Below are 19,496 nucleotides of genomic sequence, written 5' to 3'. Positions count from 1 at the left end.
CTCCCTCCTTCCAACTTCCTCTCCTGCTTGTCTCCCCTCCCAGCTAGCACTACCCTTGTTAATGCTCTTTTCTCCAGCCCTCCCCGGGCCCGGCCACTGTAATTTAATCTTAATGCAGCCAGCAGCAACGAGGTGAGCCTGCTGCCACCTCTCTACAGTGTCTGCCTGTTCCTGCATAGGTGGGCCTGCAGAGAGGCGGCTTCTGAGGTAAGCTGGCGGCAGCAGGCTCACCTCATTGCTGCTGCCTGAAGATAAAATTACAGCAGCCGGGCCTGGGGAGGAGGTAGGTGGGGGATTCAGGAGAGCCAGCTGCACCAAGACTCTCCCATTAAAAAAAAAAAAAACAACAAAAAACAACCTTGTTCCCGGACAGTCCTCTAAAAAAGAGGGCTTGTCCGGTTTTTCCCAGACACCTGGTAACCCTTTTCATATAGCATCAGACCAGCTTCATCTCTACATTGGGTTGGTTAGCGGGTGGGAGGAGATTGTTAAGCAGAAAGTTAAAAGTTGGTCCTGAATTAAACTTCTTGAGATAAGTAGTTGGTATTTTGCCATGGGCCAAAGTAGTCAGAATCTGAATGCTCGAAACCTACAAAGATGCTAGATATTTAAGGAAACATGGCACCCGAGCAACCAATAAACCAAAATCAAAGTTAAATTTCACACTATCCATTGTAGGTGAAGGCTTTGGCTTGAGCAAAGAGAAAATGAAGCTGTTAGCCCAGGTTTATCATCAGAACCACAGGAAGTGTGTAACAGTACCTAAGGATTCCCAACATTGTATGCCATTTTCCCTCTTCATAACCAAATGTAAATGCTTTTTAATAAAGATAGGGTACATTTTAAATTAATTTTAGGCATAGCTATGTTATAATTTTTTTTTTTTTTTAAACTATCTATAAAGGCCCTCTCCCTTAGGAATTAGACACAACCCCTCGCACTTGTGCACACAACAGAGTCTGGCCATACCAAAGCAACAGCACAATCTTGAGCTTTAATTTCATCTCCAAGTAGGATTGGTAGCCTCTGCATCCACCATGGAATAGCAGAGAGGAGTGAAAGCCAGGCATAGCATCATGTACACAAAGATACTACTACGTAAATTACAAAAAATAAAAACCACCCAAACAGGCCCATGAACTGTTTAAATTCATCCTCATCATTGAGACATAAAGTGTGCTGAATTAAGATGCAGCAGTCCACCTTCCAGCTACATAGGCAAGACATTGAGACCCCTTGCTACTACTGGCTGTACTGTCTTTGGCCCAAGGAAAAGTCTTTTCTATCCTCGTAAGAGGGTGAATGTTCATACTGCACACCAGTACTTTATATTAAAAAACCCCCAAAACAAGATTCCAATAACTAGGGAGAAGGCTATCACTAATATAGAAATCTCTGCTGAAATGTCCCTGACACCAGCTCAGCAATAAGGCATGTTGATATACTCCAATCCTGCTGCCATCAGCTACAACCTAACTTTCTCTTACTAAGGTCATAAAAACAAGTGATCTTTTCATTATAAAGGTAATCAAAGGCATAAACCAGTAATAGTCACATCACTAGCAGGCACTTAAGGTCACAGTGGGATGAAGTATACAGATAGGCCTTGTCCTTAGTCTTAAATTAGAGCCTTTACATGACTGATGAACTACAGGTGAACACAAAAAGACCAACTAGGTGATTCAGTAGATAAGGGCTTGTGGCAGGACAAGACGACTGACCGCCATACCCAAACCTAATAGCCCTATAATGAGACAAAATTCCACAAGGGGTTTTCAATCCTCTCTTCTATCTCCTGCCACTTGATCAGTTGTTCAAGATAGATGACAAATCAAAATCAATGATGGAAGGGAGATTTTCTTCTGTCTGAAGTGAAGCCAACAGCCCATTCACTAGGCTGTTGTTACTATCCAGTTCTACACCAAGGTCTTCTGCCCTGTTGCCCATCAACCTGGTGATGGATTCTGGGTAAGTCATTATAGTATGCTGATTTGCAGGAGCTCCAGATCCAGCATCTTCCTGCTGGCCAGTGTCCACTTCACTACTCAAGAGCTGACTGAAATCCTGCATGTCAATGGTGCTGAGACTGGTGCACTGTCCATCACCCTCACTCAGTAGGCTGCCCAGATCAGTATAAGAGGGCAAATTAAGAAAGGGCTCCCCACTTACATTAGGTAGAGTTGATGGCAGCTGAAACTGGCCACTGGTGAAGGCTAAGTCAGAAAATACATCCAGGTTCACAGTGGGATACTGCACTGGCTGGGAGGGTGGAGGCATAGCTACAGAGGCTAGAGCTGGCACTGGTGCAGTTGTAAGTGTGCTTGATGCATTAAAGGCAAATGATGAAGGGCTTGGAGATGACTGTGGACTAGGCTTGATGGACAGGGTGGACATCAGGTTGCTGGGCATCTCAGCTGTGGGGGAAAAAGGAAAGAAAAAGATAAGAAGAGCAGCAAGTGGTTACACAGAATTCAGCTGACTGGGACTGTACAAGAATTGGGTATCTCAGCGGTCAAGGACCAACAGAGACCTCAAAGCTTAGAAACCAGCAGTAGAAGATACAGAGTAGAGAGTTGCTGAAAGAGCTCAGGAATCAAAAGTACATGACCTGGGGGATTGGAAACTTCAGTTACTGATTATCATATAATTATGGGAAAAAGATGTCCCGTGCCAGTAAACACACAGACTCAGTCTAAGCCAGGGATCTCAAAGTCCCTCCTTGAGGGCCGCAATCCAGTTGGGTTTTCAGGATTTCCCCAATGAATATGCACTGAAAGCAGTGCATGCACATAGATCTCATGCATATTCATTGGGGAAATCCTGAAAACCTGAATGGATTGCGGCCCTTAAGGAGGGACTTTAAGATCCCTGGTCTAAGCTAATACAAATTCTGGCTCTCATAGGGAAAAGAAATCCAAATCATGTGTAAGGAAGCATTAGATAACACTAACCTGGCAATGGCACAGTAGGTACCGGCCTGATGGAGGCAGTGGGTATTGTTCTGACAGGCACAGCTATGCGTCGAGGTGCCCTGTGCTCAGCAGTGGCTGCAAGGAAGAGAGAGTCAGAAAAAAGAACAAGAGAAAAACAGGCCTCTATCCTATCACTACTCCAACTAGAACAGAAGCACAACACAGGCTTCTACCTCCCCAAAATCTCCAACTAGGACAAGATTGCAAAGAAACAGATTTCCAACACAAATATAGCCCCTAGCTCATTACTAAACCAACTAGGGCATGGAGCCCAACCCTCATCACTATCCTGACTCAGGAAAAAAGCTAAAAGGTCCCCAGCCCCCTATTATCAGTTCCACTACGACCGAAACACAAATATAGGCTCCCAGCTAGGCACTGTGTATCCCATCCTGCTGGATGGGTAGCACAACACAGAAACCCAAATCATTATTCCATCCTCTTAACTTGCACACCTTGAATTGGAGTTTTCTTTATCATGGTTCTAAAGCTCTCCATAGTCCTCCTGCGCTTCTCCTCAATACAGTGAAGGTCTCCTGAAAGAGAAGAGACAGTCAATCAGGAACACATCTGCTATTCTGTGGATAGATTAGTTCTGCATGATTTTGTGAACAGAGCCAATCATAGCTTTCAACCTTTGATGTCTTAAAGCTCCATGGAAATGTATTTCAAGCTGATCACCTGGTTCTCTTCCCAATTCACCAGAAATCAGAATTCTAAGCCTCTGCATGCATTGCAAAAGTAGAGGGAAGAAAAATTAAAACAAGGACTGAATCATCCTATCCTGGGGGCCATAATAATGCACTTTTCTTCCATTTACCCTTTTGTTTATGTAGTTTTTCAACTGGCAGGGCCACCTCCCACCACTCTCCTGGTTCATCTCATTTCCACAGAACCCTTAATTAGTTGGATTCCTCACACTCCCTGCAAGTAAAATTGTTTTGCTTTCACTGCCACTGTTTTATGCTGATTGCCACCCCCAGATGCACATGAGATGGCTCCAAGAAGTATGTACGAACATAACATAATCTATCCTGAGTCAGACCAAAGTCTAGCATGCTTCCTCCCGCAAATTAGGTCAAAAGTAGAGAATGACACAGGGAAAAAATTTGTCCCTGTGACCACTGTCCCCGCCCCGTTCAGTTGGCAGGGATTTGTTTATAAATTTTTATCAACACAACTAATATACTACTTTATCCTAAAGCAAAGAAAAATAAAGAGAAATTTTTTTCTACCTGTGATTATATGCAAGTTCTAATCGAAGAAAAATAGTATCCACTTGTACAGAAAGGTAAAGTTAGGCAGAAAATAAAATACAATACAAATTATAATCTACTAACCCAATATAGCTTAACTTTAACTCAAGTCCTCAATAAGGGTCCAAGATGTAGAATCAGCGAGAATATAACAAAGAAATAGAAATAAAAACTAACAATTATGTTGGCTGAGACAGGAAATCAAACAATCTAAGAGTACTTCATATTTCCCCTCTTTTTTCAGGCGAGCCGCTGACAAGAAGGTTGTCAGTTGGCTGCATTTGATACACTATCACACATCGCTCTTGGGGCGACCTATTTTCTTTGCCACCCATGTAAATGTGTGATAGTGTATCATTTTATATTTTAATTGATGTTTATTTTAATCCCCTTTTTTCTTACTTGTAACTCACTTAAAAATCCTGATAAGCGATTGAATTAAATTTTAAATAAAACTTGAAACTTAACAAGTTAATTCACAATAGGATATTAGAAATTTTCTCAGGAATCTTTTTTGAGGTATTTGGTCAGATGTCTTTTGAAAATCCAGATACATGATATTGACCAGCTCACCTTTATCCACATGTTTATTCACCCTTTCAAAGAAATGTATAAGATTAGCAAGGCAAGATTTCCCATCACTAATTCCATGTTGGCTTTGTCTCATTAATCCATGCTTCTGTATATGCTCTGTAATTTTGTTCTTCATAACATTATAATATGTTCTTTATAACATGGGTTGCTGGTAGAGGCCTGGGTGAAGTTTAAGTTTGGCTGCATTTGGTATAAGGCAGGGATCTCAAAGTCCCTCCTTGAGGGCCGCAATCCAGTCGGGTTTTCAGGATTTCCCCAATGAATATGCATTGAAAGCAGTGCATGCACATAGATCTCATGCATATTCATTGGGGAAGTCCTGAAAACCCGACTGGATTGCGGCCCTCGAGGAGGGACTTTGAGACCCCTGGTATAAGGTATCATCTGGTCTTTCACCTAATTACCTTGTGGACTCGTTCACATTTGCCAACACTAAACATTCTAGACACTCACATGTACTATTTATTTTTCCATCTGTCAAAGGATGGAAATTTAAAAAATATCATCATTGTCTTCTGTCTTATCAAACAGCATCTTGGGACAGGGACTTAAATCTTTAATTGTGACTTTCAGCACCTATCAACTATTTAGGAGACATTTGAAAACATACCTGTTCACTAGATACTTAAGTAACTAAAAAACTTCATTTAACTGTAATTATTTTACTTTTGTAAACTGCATAGAACGTAACGGTACTGCAGTATAGAAGTAAATTTTTATGTTTATGTTATGTTTATAATAGTCACTACCATCTTGCCCGGCACCAATGTCAGGATCACCGATCTATAAATTTCCCAGATCAACTCTGGAACTCTTTTTAAAAATTAGCATTACACCAACCACCCTCCAATCTTCCAGTAACATGCTGGAATTTAAAGATAAATTACATATTAACAATAGCTTTATGACATTTTCTATATTTATAGCGATTTGCTTTAATTTTGTAAAATCATCAAGGTCAAAAATGTTTCTGATGTGAATATGCATACAGTATCTTACCTTCATTAGGTAAGTACTGGAACTCCATGGCCTCGCTGACCTCCTTGTCTGAGGGTCTTCGCAGCTGCATTTGCACCTTGACTGGCTCCCGAATGTTCTGGTCTAGGTAGGGAGGAGTGCGGAAGACTATAGCCACTTGTCTGTGAACATCTGCCTGGGAGAAATTTCCTTTGGCTTCCCAAAAGTCCAGGAAGAAGCGTACTTCAATGTCTTCTGTGATAGAGTGGGAACAGAAAGTTATTCAGTGGATGAGGAGACGGTACAAGAGATCTTTAAATCATCTCCTACTGCATCGCCATTACCAACAAGTCCACATTGTCCATACAAAGTTCTGCTTTTACTGCCTCTGCCTATTTCTTGGAAATGCTGTACCGTGATTAAATGCAGGGAGTTTGGTGTTTAGCAATACAAACAGCTCACATTGCCAAATAAAATAAAAATGCATGGGAATTGCACAAGGACAAACTAAAATACACACTTTAATTCATGGCTGTGTACATCATCTCACCGTTCACCTAAATGAGAAGAACCCGACACAGCTCAATATTTATTTATTTTTATTATTTTGGCCCAGCTATTTCCTATTGCTCTGTTGGGCTTCCAGCTCAACTGGAGACTGTTGAGCCTTGGTCCACACCAGTGGTCTCCAACTCAAACCCTTTGCAGAGCCACATTTTTTTTTTCTATTCTTTATTCATTTTTTCATCTTACATCAAGTACACAATATTACATCAATTGAAATAATACACATCACTTGAAATTCTTTCTATTATCATCTTTTTTTTTTTTTTTTTAAATCTTTATTCATTTTCAATTCATTCAACAAGTATACAATGTTATAATATATAATATACAGAATCACTTATATATCCTAACCAATATTCCTTAAATATTGTAAAAATCCCCTCCCTCCTCCCACCCCCTCCCAGATCAACAATGAAATCCAACAAATCATATAGTATACCCCCTTTTTATGATAATACTTCTAATACATAAAGGTGTCTAATCATTTGAATATAGAATCAATGGCCCCCCAATCTTTTTAAAATTAGCATAATTTCCATTTTGTAAAGCAATGACTCTTTCCATCTTGTATATATAACATACAGAATTCCACCAAAAGGTATAATTGAGTCTTGTATAATCTTTCCAATTTCTAGTAATATGCTGAATGGCAACTCCTGTCAATATTAATAATAATTTATTATTGGACGCTGAAATTTGGCTTTTTAACCTCATTGAAGTTCCAAATAAAATTGTATCATATGATAATGCAACAAAATTCTCTAATAAAGAATTTGGGGGCCAAATTGATTTCCAAAAGGCATTAATATAAGGACAAAAAAAATTTAAATGATCTAAAGTCCCTGCATCCTGATTACAATGCCAACACCTATTAGACTTAGAACTATCTAATTTTTGTAAACGAACTGGGATCCAAAAAGCTCTATGTAGCAAAAAAAAACATGTTTGTCAAATAGATGCTGACATTGTAGATCTTATTCTCCAAGACCAAATTCGTGGCCATTGACATGCATTAATTTGATGCTTGATCTCAATGCTCCAAATATCCCTAAGACAGTTTTCTTCTTTTTATTCAAATATTCGTATAACAATTTATACCACTGTGTGGCTTGGTGTCCCAAGAAATCCACCTGGAAGCACAGGAATTCCAAACTATACTGATTAGTAAGACTCTTCCATTCAGGGAACCCCTCCTGAATAGCCTGCTTCAGCTGCAACCATTTAAAACTTTGTGCTTTATTTAAACCATATTTATGTTGCAACTGTGAAAAATCAGTGAGCCATTTGAAATAACATCATTCAAAGTTCGAATACCTCCAATTATCCATTGCTTCCAGACGATTTTAAATCCGCCAATTTTAATCTTGGAGTTTACCCAAATGGATTGATGTAACGATTTAGAAATTGGAATAGGTGGCAAGTTACTAACATAACGTAAAGTTTTCCAGGTATCAATCAAAATCCTATTCTCTTTATATCTTCTAGGTATCTTTATACTAAGCAAATGAACCAGATGTAAAGGAAACAGGAGTCGCCATTCTAAATATAACCAATCTGGGACATTCTCCATGAGCTCTGGGAGGATCCAATACATACCCTGACGTAGAATATAGGCTTGATGATACCTATAAAAATTTACCCCTCCCTCCATAATTGATTTTTGCAAAGATACTAAAGCAATTCTTGGTCTTTTACCCAACCAAACAAATTTCGTAAGAATACCATTTAACTTTTTATAAAAGGACCCCTGAAAAAAAACTGGTATCATACTCATTTGATAGCAAACCACAGGCAATATCATCATTTTAATAGTTTGAACTCTCCCCCACCATGATAAATGCAACAGATTCCATTTCTCACACATTTCTATAACTTTTTTTAACAAGTCTTTCATTCTCCTTCACCGTATCCTCAATATTGTTTTTAATAATAATGCCTAAATATTTTAAACCATCATCTTTCCAAACAAAAGTAAATGAATCGAGTAAAGTGTTTAAAATTTCATTTATTTTTACTGTTTTTTATTTATTTTGTTTTACATCTTTATTTTAAATTTTCATTAGAATTCCATTGTCTAACGGTTTTTTGGTTTCTCTCTTAATTAATTTATTTATATATATTTAGTTTTAATTCAAATAATTTTAATTTAATTTACTTTACCCACTTTATTATTGCTGGGATGTACACTTGCTTCAAAAGAATATGGCCGTAATGAGATCAATGTTTTCTATGTATTCTTGTTAGGATGCTTTATATCTCATTTACTCTATTCTTTATTTTTCCTTTCTATTATTTGCTAATTTGCTTGTCCTTAGGTACTTTAGTTAGATTGTGAGCCTTCGGGACAGTAAGGGAATTTCAAAGTACCAATTCTTTATTCATTTATCTTATTTTATTATACTCTTCAATGTATATTTCTCTGTAAACCGCTTAGAACTTAACGGATTTAGCGGTATATAAGAAATAAATTACATTACAAATAAATTACATTACATTACATTACAAAATTAAACCTTTGGCACAGTGAACATTAAGCGGGAGAACTTCAGACTTACTCCAATTAATCTTATATCCTGAAAACTTTCCAAATTTCTCTATCAATTCAAGCATGGAATGGTGGTTTCTGGATTTCTCAAATAAAGCAGTATATCATCTGCATAAGCAGAGAGTTTATATTCCCAATTCGAATAAGGAATGCCCTGTATCACCTTCGCTTGATTAATAGCAATTAACAAGGGTTCTAAAACAATATAAAAAAACAAAGGAGACAAGGGACAACCCTGTCTAACTCCCCTTCGCAATTTAAACCGATCTGATAAACTATTATTAATATAAAATCTTGCACCAGGAGAGCTATACAGCGTCTGAATCATTTGAATGAAACCAGAACCCATCCCAAACCATTCCATCGCTTGATACATAAAATTCCATTCAATCCTATCAAAGGCCTTTTCTGCATCTAGAGAAACCAAGAAAGCCGGCTCATTCACCTTTTTGGTCAAGTTTAAAGTATGAAAAGCCAATCTAGTATTGTGAGAAGAATGCCTCCTTGCAACAAATCCTGTTTGGTGAGTGTCAATGATAAAAGGGAGAGCTTTTGCCAATCTTAAAGCCAAAACTTTGGCAATAAGTTTCCCATCCACATTTAATAATGAAATAGGCCTGTAGTTTGAAACCAAAGTAGGATCTCTGTTTGGTTTTGGCAAAACAATAATTAAGGAATCTGCCATAGTACCTGAAATACAACCTTTAGTCAGTTGATATTGATATAAATTTAATAAATATGTAAAAGGGTAATTTGAAATGACTTATAGAATTCTAGAGTATATCCATCACCACCTGGAGCGGATCCAGCTCTAAGAAATTTCAATGCCATTTCTAATTCTTTTAGAGATATAGGCTCTTCTAAACTTCCTTTTATATGCTCAGGAATTTTAGGTCCAATAATTAAATTTAAAAATTCAAACCTTCTTGTTCTTTGTTTCTATAAGACTCAGAAGAATATAATTCCTTATAGAAAGTAAGAAACTGTTGTAAAATATGCTCATTTTTAGTATGTATTTCTCCTTTATTACAATAATCTTTGTTTTCCTTTTTTTTGCTTTAAGATAATTTGCTAACAATTTCGCTGCCTTGTTTGAATTTCCATAATACTGAGTTTGCTGATAAAACAAATCATTTCTTACGAATTTTGAAGATAATTCATTATATTTGGCTTTAGCTTTTAATAAAATTTGTAATGTACACTGTTCCCATTTGTTAATTAATTTATTCTCCAAGAACTTAATTTCTTTTTCCAAATAAAAAAATTGTTTTTTCAACTGTTTTCTAATATATGCCGAATATGAAATATGCCCTCTCATGGTTGCTTTAAATGCATCCCACAACACTTCAATGTTAATATCATCAGAGGCATTAATTTGAAAAAATTCTATTATTTTTAATTTAAAATCTTCAAGGAATTTTGAGTCAGCAATCAAAGTGTTATCAAACCTCCAAATCGGTTTAGCATCAACTTGCTCATCCATTTGTACTTCAATCCAAACACCACAATGATCAGATAAAATGATAGGATCTATGATGGCTTTTAACACTTTCTGAGCTATTTTATTGGAAATAAAAATATAATCAATCCTTGAAAAAGAATTATGAACCTGTGAACAAAAAGAAAATTCCCGATCATTAAAATGAAGAATACGCCATATATCTGTCAAATCACACGATTGAACCAAATTATCTAATCCGAATGATTTCATAATCCTACTTGGACTCTTGCCAGTGCCAGTGCAAAGACCTCATCCTCCAGTCCAGCAACCAGATCTCTCCAAACTCCGCAGCTGGTAACAATTCAGGGACACTGCCACTGGCTGTAAAGCGTAGAGATTTCTGGCGGCCAAACCGGAAAAGGAGATCTTCAGCCAACGGGGTTTTGGAATCCCCCACCAATCATAGCAAGAGAGGCTAATTTTGGCAGCCTAGACTTGGGACCCCTATGGCTACGCCATTCATTGTGTTTAGTACAAAAAAAGTGCATTTCTGCTTTTAATTTCTCCAGTATTGCAGTACTTGCAGAGTTTAATTTCTTGGGCTTCCCATTCAATTTTGATTTTAATATTTCTATCCCTTGATCCGTATTTGGTGAAGGTCTGTCTGCGTTTTGTGTGAAGATGTCATTTAAAGTTGTTTTATGTGCGTTAGTAATGGCAGATAGGGAAATCAGGGGAGGAAACAAGCCAGGGCCACCTCAATTTCTGCTCTGGGCCCCAGCATGTCTAAAACTGACTCTGCTCTCTCCATCACGCACCTCCACCCTGACCTCCTACCACAGGCTCACTCCTCCCATGCTCAGGCCTCTCATAGTTCTTCTTCCCTAGCCCTTAACCCAACTTAAAGCTTGGAGAGCTTGAGGGTTAAAGAGAAAGCACTTGAGAAGGATTCAACTCCATTGCATCCCCACCCCATTGCTCATACCACTATCCCACCTGCAAGGGCTCCACCCTACAGCACTTACACTCTCCCATCAGTCATCTTCCCCTCTCCATGTTCAATCTACTTCAGCTTTCTTGCCCTCCTCCAAAATTGCTCTTCCTCCCCTTCTCCCTCTCCATACTAACACCCCCACTGACTCCACAGCTCTCTCCACCTGAAGCCTAACATTTCAACACCCACCCCCCACAGCTCTCATTCTCTTGACCCCTGAATGCTGTTCATCTCACTTTCCCTCACCCTGTTCCTCCCCTCTCTCGCCTGAAAGCCTCGACCTGACTCAAACCACACAACACTTGTGTATTTCCTCCCAGGAAGCTCGACCCCCACCTGCACAGGGTTCCCTCTTACTTCTGGTGAATCTGATGTCTCCTCCAAGTCCCTGTATATCGAATGCATTAGCCTTTTCATTCTAGGCCTATATGTATCACTTCCTCATCTGGGACTACAAAGATAAATTTTGTAGGAATTCTGCACTGTACAGTTGTACAATATTCCCCCAAGAGTACAGAATGTATTCTGTCTTTGGATGGCAGAGTTGCTGAACATCTGAACTCTGATCGTTTGATACTATCACTCCCATCTCTGAAAAGGGTAAAATATAAGATGATTCACTGTAATTTGTTTAACTACCAAACTACAAACTATAGAACTTTTGTGCCCACAGAGATCCGTACAACCACTATGTATACAGTACAGTGTTTTGAAAAAGTCTGAAAATATGACTGTTTCAAAAATTCTGGCCAAGAGTTTAGTACGACCCTGATTCTGCACTGTAAAACTATCCCTACGATGTAAAATTGCTATATGTAACCCAATATATTAGAAAGCTATGTATGAAATCTAACCTAATTTTACAAGTGCTGAAAATTTCTCAGCCCAACCAAGAAGGGAATGACACGGAGCCATGAAAATTGAGTTATTCCATATATTCACCCCTTAGTTCAACATACTTGGCACATCATATCTGAAGTTTCTGTAACCCTTCCAAAAAATACTTTGACTTCCGCAGCTTCCCTCTCCTTTTTTTCTTTCAATGCCTCCTTTAATCGGCACGGCAAGTTAGTATTCTGCATTAACTGTTTGGCCCCCTTGGAAGATAGTCAGTCGTTACAACACCTTCCTGATTCCAAAACACCTTGGCCATGACCTTTCCTGCTGACTTTTGGGGTCTTGAATTTCCTTGGCCTTGGAGAACCTGAGTGCTGCCATTGCATGGACCGTTGTTTTGTCTCAGGATCATAGTGGTATAACTATGTTTCATCAACAGTAACTAATCGTTCCAAATAGTTGGCACCATCTCATTGAAAATGCTGCAAAATCAACTTGGAAGTGTCCACTCGTCGTCATTTCTTGTCAGCATTCAAACATCTGGGTACCTACTTGGCTCACATCTTCTGCATATCCAGCTGCTCATGGATTATACACTCAACACATTTCCCTGCATATCTGTGGTATCTCAGCAATTGTTTTAGCTGATATTCACCAATCTGCCATAATCAAATCATGGACATGGTCAACAATTTCAGGAGTTGACACCGTTTGAGACCTCGCTGACGCTGCATCTTCAGTCTCAAAATCTCCATGTTGAAAGTTTGAACACCATTTTTTCACTGTGAAGTATTATGGGCATTTATCACTCAATGTTTGCATCATATGTACATTCATGGATTTCCTTTAGAGGTTTCCTCTGCAGAATAGGAACTTCATGATGAATCAGAGTTCCACACTTGAAAATTCCACACTTTTTGTTGACATGGTTCAATCAATGATCTGAAACAATATCAAAACATAGCATTACAATTCTGCAAACTGGCACTTTGCAAAATAAAATAGCAATGCAAACTAATGCTCAGACTTTAGGAGGTTGGTTCTGCTGAGAACTTTTCAGCACCCCCCTCGTAACCTGATATTGTATGTCTATCCTAACTAATCAATGTTAAGGAAACCTGCCTCAAAACTCCACTCTTCTGGATTTAGTGGGATATAAGACCACATATAAGAGGGGTGGCCACACTTTTTTGACTCGCGAGCTACTTTTAAAATGACCAAGTCAAAATGATCTACCAACAATAAAATTTTAAAAAAACACAACGCACACTGTTAATTATCATTCCTATTCCAGGATTTTTTCAAAGAGGACAAAGCAGATGACTCTATGCACTGTCACCTCAGTAACAACCATACAAAAATAGACAAATATCCACCCCCCTCCCTTTTTACTAAACCACGATAGCAGTTTTTAGCATAGGGAGCTGCGCTGAATGCCCAGCGCTGCTCTCGACGCTCATAGGCTCCCTGCGCTAAAAACCACTATTGCGGTTTAGTAAAAGGGGACCATATTGTAAAATATAGACAGCAGATATAAATTCAGACACATTTTGATCACTAAATTTAAAATAAAATTATTTTTCCTACCTTGTCTGGTGATTTCATGAGTCTCTGGTTGCACTTTCTTCTTCTGACTGTGCATCCAATCTTTCTTCCCTTCTTTTAGCCTGTATGCTTCCTCTCCTCCACACCTCATTCCCTCCTCCAACTTTTTCTTCCTCTCTCCCTGACCTTTCTTTCTTTCTTTCTCTCTTCGTGCCCCCTTGCTTTTTTTTCTGTTTCTCTGCCTGCCCCCTTTCTTTCTTTCTCCCTGCCCTTCCCCCAAGCCACTGCCACCGGGGAACAGGACCCAAACGCCACCAATGGATAACAGGCCCTAAAGCCGACGCCACCCCATGCTCTCCCTGCTTCGGGCCGACCAGCATTCCTCTCCCCGACGTCAATTCTGCCGTCGGAGAGGAAGTTCCGCCCAGCCAGGCAGCGATTGGCTGGCCCGAACTTCCTCTCCGACGGCAGAATTGACGTCAGGGAGAGGAAGACTGATCTGCCCGATAGATTGCCAAGGCAAAGTGAGTCCTGGATGATCGACTCACTTTGCCTTGGCGATCGACCTATTGGGCACCCCTGACATATAACATAAAGCTAGGAGAAGAATAATTACCTTTTAGAGAATCATGCAAGTTAATTATATCAACTGACCTTTCTGTACTTTGTCGCAAAGTAAAAAAATCTCATCTCCTCCCAGGCAGCTTCCAGAGTTCTTGTTCACACGACATATCTTCAGTTCTGCTGTGTTGGGTGCTCCTGTAACACACCAACAAATCACCAACAAATTAATGTTTTCTCAAGACCCAGAGACAGACCTCAAATTTCACAAAGTCTGTCCAGTTCTTCTGTTTTACCATCTGGAAAAGATCTGGTCCATGGTGCACCTATGCCATTCCCTACACCATCCCATCCTTATCCCTTAAAACGCCCCTTACTGTTGTCATAGATGGCCTGGGAGACCACTGGTGGGAGTGGCAAAAATTGTCCCAGTGACTGGTCTCTGATGAAGACCTGGAAGCACAGGCAGACAGTGTTCACATCATATTCTCCCTTCAGCTCTTCAAGCGGAACTAAGAAGAAAAAAAAAAAGAGACAACAAACATGAAGAGATGGAGTGGGTAATAAAGGAAAAGAAAGTTACAGATGAAGAGAAGTGTGTGGCCAAGTTAAGTTTAAAAGGATATACAAGCAGATACAAGGACATAAATCCTGTCACCTTTCGGCTGGAGGGCTCAAAGATACACAGCCTTTGTAACTGTATGTTCAGGTTTATTAAAAATCTTTTTAAACCGCTTAATCATTATTCTAAGCGGTGTACACCCTAAAATTATTAAATACATGTTAAAAAGGGATACTAGGTAAAAACCAAGTGTCATAACAAAACACTAATAGGCATATGGACTTAAGTCAAACAATAGGAGTGTGGGGAAGAACTAGAGAATGACACGGGGAAAAAAATCTGTCCCCATCACCGCCCTGTCTCCGGCTCACCATCCCCTTCACCGCCATTCCCTTCACCGTCCCGTCACCATCACCGCCATCCCCTTCACCGCCCCATCACCGTCACTGCCATCCCATTCACCGCCCCGTCACCGTCCCCGCAGTATCCATATAAGCCTCAGTACTGCGAAACACCATGAAGACAGAAGAGAGTCCTGCCACTACTACTACTGCACTGAGAATCTGTTTCAGTGCCTCTGCCCTGTAGTAAAAACAGAACATAAAATAAATCAATTGATTTGTCCTCCCTTGCAATGACGTGTCCCCCATGTTCACCTATAGCTCGAATCAGGTCAATTGTGCACACTAAAAATGCCCACTCGAGCACATAATCATGCAGATGCTGCAGTACAATGAGCAACAAGAGGATCTGGAACGTGAGCGCAGGCAGCCAGTGGCAGCAGACACCCGACCGATTGCAGCTTTCCGCCATCTCCCTCCCTCCACCTCACCTTAGATGTAGAGTATGCCGGCTTTCTTTTTCGCCCAGCCGCACGCATTCAAAAATCCGCGCAAGCGCGGCTGCTCATTTGTTCAATATTCTCCTCTGATGCAACCGGAAACAGGAAGTTACAGGAGAGGAGAAGATTGATCAACTCGAGCGCATGCGGCTGGGCAAAAAAGAAAGCCGGCATACTCTACATCAGTGTTATTCAACCTTTTTACATCCGTGGACCGGCAGAAATAAAAGAATTATTTTGTGGACTGGCAAACTACTAGGACTAAAATTTAAAAACCCCATTTCCGCCCTATCTCCGCGAGCTCAGTCACCTCAGTAACTATAAAAAAATAGACAAATATAATGCAAAATATAGACAGCAGATATAAATTCTCAAAACTGACACGTTTTGATCACTAAATTGAAAATAAAATCATTTTTCCTACCTTTGCTGTCTGGTGATTGATTTCATGAGTCTCTGGTTGCGTTTCCTTCTGTCTGTGTATCCTTTCTTTCATTTATTTCTTTCTGCACTCAGGCCCAAGAATTGTCCCTTTCTATTCCCTCCCTCTTCCCTTCCTATGTCCTTGGTGCCCCCGGTGCCTCCTTCCCTGTCTTTAGTGCCCCCAGTGCCTCCTTCCCATGTCTTTAGTGCCACCAGTGCCTTTTTCACATATCCTTAGTGCCCCTTCCTGTCTTTAGTGCCCCCAGTGCCTCCTTCCCATGTCCTTAGTGCCCCTTCCTGTCTTTAGTGCCCCCAGTGCCTCCTTCCCATATCCTTAGTGCCCCCAGTACATCCTTCCCATGTCTTTAGTGCCCCTAGTGCCTCCTTCCTATGTCCCTCTCACTGCCTTCCACACTTTGTCCCACCCCCACCCCCGAAGCCTGCCTGTTTACCTCTGTCCCTCCCTCCCTAGCCAAAACCAGCCTGCTGCCTCTCTGCCGCTCAAAAAAAAAAAAGCCTCCTTCCTTTTCCCCTGCTCTTACCGCCACGCTGCAGCTACTAAAGCCGACAGGAAGTCTTTCCGACATCAATTCTGACGTCGGAGAGACTTCCTGTCGGCTTTAGTAGCTGCAGCGTGGCGGTAAGAGCAGGGGAAAAGGAAGGAGGCTTTTTTTTTTTTTTTTACGCCTGTCCATCTTGCCGGCCCTGCTCTACATCAAAGGTGAGGTGGAGGGAGGGAGATGGCGGACCGCGCGATCCTTGAATGCCTCACTGCGGAGACAAGTCCATTCACCGCTCCACGGGGCCTTGTCCCCATCCCCGCAGAGACCACTATTTTTTCTTCCCCATTTCAATGGGATACCCGCGGCTAATCGCGGCTAGCTGCGGGTAACAACCACCATGTCATTCTCTAGGAAGAACTACAATCGTGAAAGAAAAGAGCAACATAAAAGGAAAATACAATAGGTTAGGGGAAAAATTATCAATTTTATCTAAAATTTAATCTAAACTAAAATTTAATCTAAAATGTCCTTAAAAGGACAGTTTTTATCCAAAGGCGTCCTGTGATAAGGACGACGTATATAGGCAAAGTTTTAGGTTAGTGGTAGGACAGTTACCATTGAATGGGTTGTTTTTTGTGCGGATTCGTTCAGATATTGCTTCATCCAGTTCTCGCTTCTTCACACACTGGATTCCCAAATTTTGGAAACTAAGGACAGAAAAACACATATGAGTTTTCAATACGAAGAATAAACTCTTTAAAAAACTTCCCCAATCATAAGCCATGCAACAATAATAATTTTAAGTCGCTTTAGATTCTAAAGTTTAGAAGAAAATGTGCTGTGGATTTCCAGGATATTCTGCAGGATCACAGAGCACAGAAGACTGTGGCTGCTCACCTGTGGATACTGCGTTCAGGTGCCAGCTCTGCTTCATAATAGCCATCCTTACAATCTTTTCCCACCAACTCGTGAGGATGTGGCCTGTGTGGGGTGTCTTTGGTAACCAGCGAGATACGAATTCTGGCAGGACCAACATAATTTTGCACCTAAGCAAGTAAAAGCAGGAGTTCATGCGAACAAACTTTCTAACAATGAGCATGTACAGAGCTATAAGTAAGTGAAAGAGAATCTTAGTTCTGGAACATAGTTGGTGCCACAACACAAGAACATTTCATCTTCCTGATTCCCCACTGCAAACCATTTCAAAAACTGAACTCATTTCTTTATACTCTCCACCTCTCCATCTAGGTTAGGGGTGTCCAACTTCAGACCTTGCTAGGTTGGGTGTTCGGGAATTCCATAATGAATATACATGATCTATTTGCATATAGAAGAAGCAGTGAATGCAAATATGTAGATCGCATACATTTTTATTGAGGAAATCTTGAAAACCCAACTGAATTGTGCCATCAAAGACTGAGATTGGACACTCTTGATCTAGACTTTCTTCTACCTGATCCATGGTTGTCATACTTCATTGGTTTCTTCGTCCCATTGAGCCATCACTATTCTTTGTGAGAATACCTTATTCTTGTCACTGTTACCACACCTCTATTTCTCTCTTCCCTACCTTTCTGCTTTTCCTCTTCTAAGCTTGGTATTTTTAACCCTGATCCTCTCACCCCTCACTAGTGCACAATAATCCATCGCTACCATTTCTCCATCTCTCACCTACATTCTTGTCTTTTCTGCCTCACCTACACCATTGTGTTATCTTGACCGAGACTGGGCTTGTCCCTGAGGGATCTTCTCTAGTTACTGCTGTCTGTTTTAGAGATTTTCTTCACATTCCTCATTTGTTATTCTGTGGTAACAGTCTACTCTCTGCACTTTACAGCTTTTAATCTCCTTATAACTCATCAGTTTGACTCCTTTGCTTCCATTGAGCCCCACTCCATTTGCCTTTTCAACACCCCTTGACCCCTCCTTCCCTACTGACTTCAACTCTCAGATTGTCTTCTTTCTTGCAAGGTTTCAGTTCAACCTTGATAACCCTTCTGACTCTTATGCCTCAAAGCTCCTTGCATTAACCTCATTTGACTCTAGCTATGATCTGCCCCCGCTCCTTGCATTAACCTCATTTGACTCTAGCTATGATCTACCCCCACCCCCCACTGGTGGATCTCAGTACTGCTTTGACTAGTCCTTTCTTTCAACTCCTTTCTGCAGCTTCTCCCACACTTAACCACCTTCTCCTCCACAGTCCATTATTATCCATAATTACCACTTTGAGGAAGCACCAGACTATTCTCCTTTGTATCCTCTCAACTGCTATTCTCATCTATCCTCTTTCTTAAAACCTAGAGTCTATTACAATTTCTCATTATTGCACTTCCCAATCTAATTGCTTTTGATTTAACTCATTGATAGCATTATGTTTTATTTGGAACTAAAATATAAATTAAAAATTCTTCTCCCCCTTTCTTTAGCTCTTATCACTCTTTCTGCTTTGTCTAAAATGACAAAGGAAGAAACTGTCCACCTTCCTTTCCCCCTATAAACTGTTTGTACTTCTGATTTCATTCCAGCTCAGTTCCTCAGTTCCCCTGCAGCAATTCTCTCATTTGTCACATCCTCAGTCTCTCCACTGCAACCATTCCTGTGAACTTCAGATATGCTGTGATCACACTACTCCTCCAAAAACCTTCAATGGATAGTACCTGGCCTGTTATCTCATCTCCTCCCTTTCATATTCAAACATGAACATGTAATTGTTAGTAATTTGTAAAGTTTCTCTAAACTCCAGAAGACTGGAGGGTGGCCAATGTGACGTCAATTTTTAAAAATGGTTCTAGAGGTGATCTGGGAAATTATAGACTGGGGAGTCTGACTTCGGTGCCAGGAAAAAAGGTAGAAATGGGGGAAGAGGAGAGTTTAGGAGGAAAGATAATGAGTTCA

General features: G+C 40.3%; 1 protein-coding gene across 1 annotated transcript in view; it reads right to left on the bottom strand.

Moving 5' to 3' along the window:
• Positions 1-974: 974 nt before the first annotated feature.
• The window catches only part of RELA (RELA proto-oncogene, NF-kB subunit), a 67,388-nt gene continuing 48,866 nt past the window's right edge, over positions 975-19,496 (bottom strand). Inside the window, exons 4-11 of the mRNA XM_033956644.1 lie at positions 17,496-17,644; positions 17,214-17,305; positions 14,647-14,781; positions 14,363-14,467; positions 5,822-6,034; positions 3,428-3,508; positions 2,952-3,047; positions 975-2,414 (exon numbers count right to left, since the gene is read on the bottom strand). Coding sequence (XP_033812535.1) covers positions 1,807-2,414; positions 2,952-3,047; positions 3,428-3,508; positions 5,822-6,034; positions 14,363-14,467; positions 14,647-14,781; positions 17,214-17,305; positions 17,496-17,644 — 1,479 coding nt within the window. The 3' untranslated portion in view covers positions 975-1,806. The remainder of the gene's footprint in view (positions 2,415-2,951; positions 3,048-3,427; positions 3,509-5,821; positions 6,035-14,362; positions 14,468-14,646; positions 14,782-17,213; positions 17,306-17,495; positions 17,645-19,496) is intronic.

Source organism: Geotrypetes seraphini, chromosome 8, assembly GCF_902459505.1.
Source record: "Geotrypetes seraphini chromosome 8, aGeoSer1.1, whole genome shotgun sequence".
In the NCBI taxonomy this organism is placed as follows: Eukaryota; Metazoa; Chordata; class Amphibia; order Gymnophiona; family Dermophiidae; genus Geotrypetes; species Geotrypetes seraphini.
Note: the sequence above shows the minus strand (reverse complement) of the source record. Positions and strands in the feature narration are given on the sequence as shown.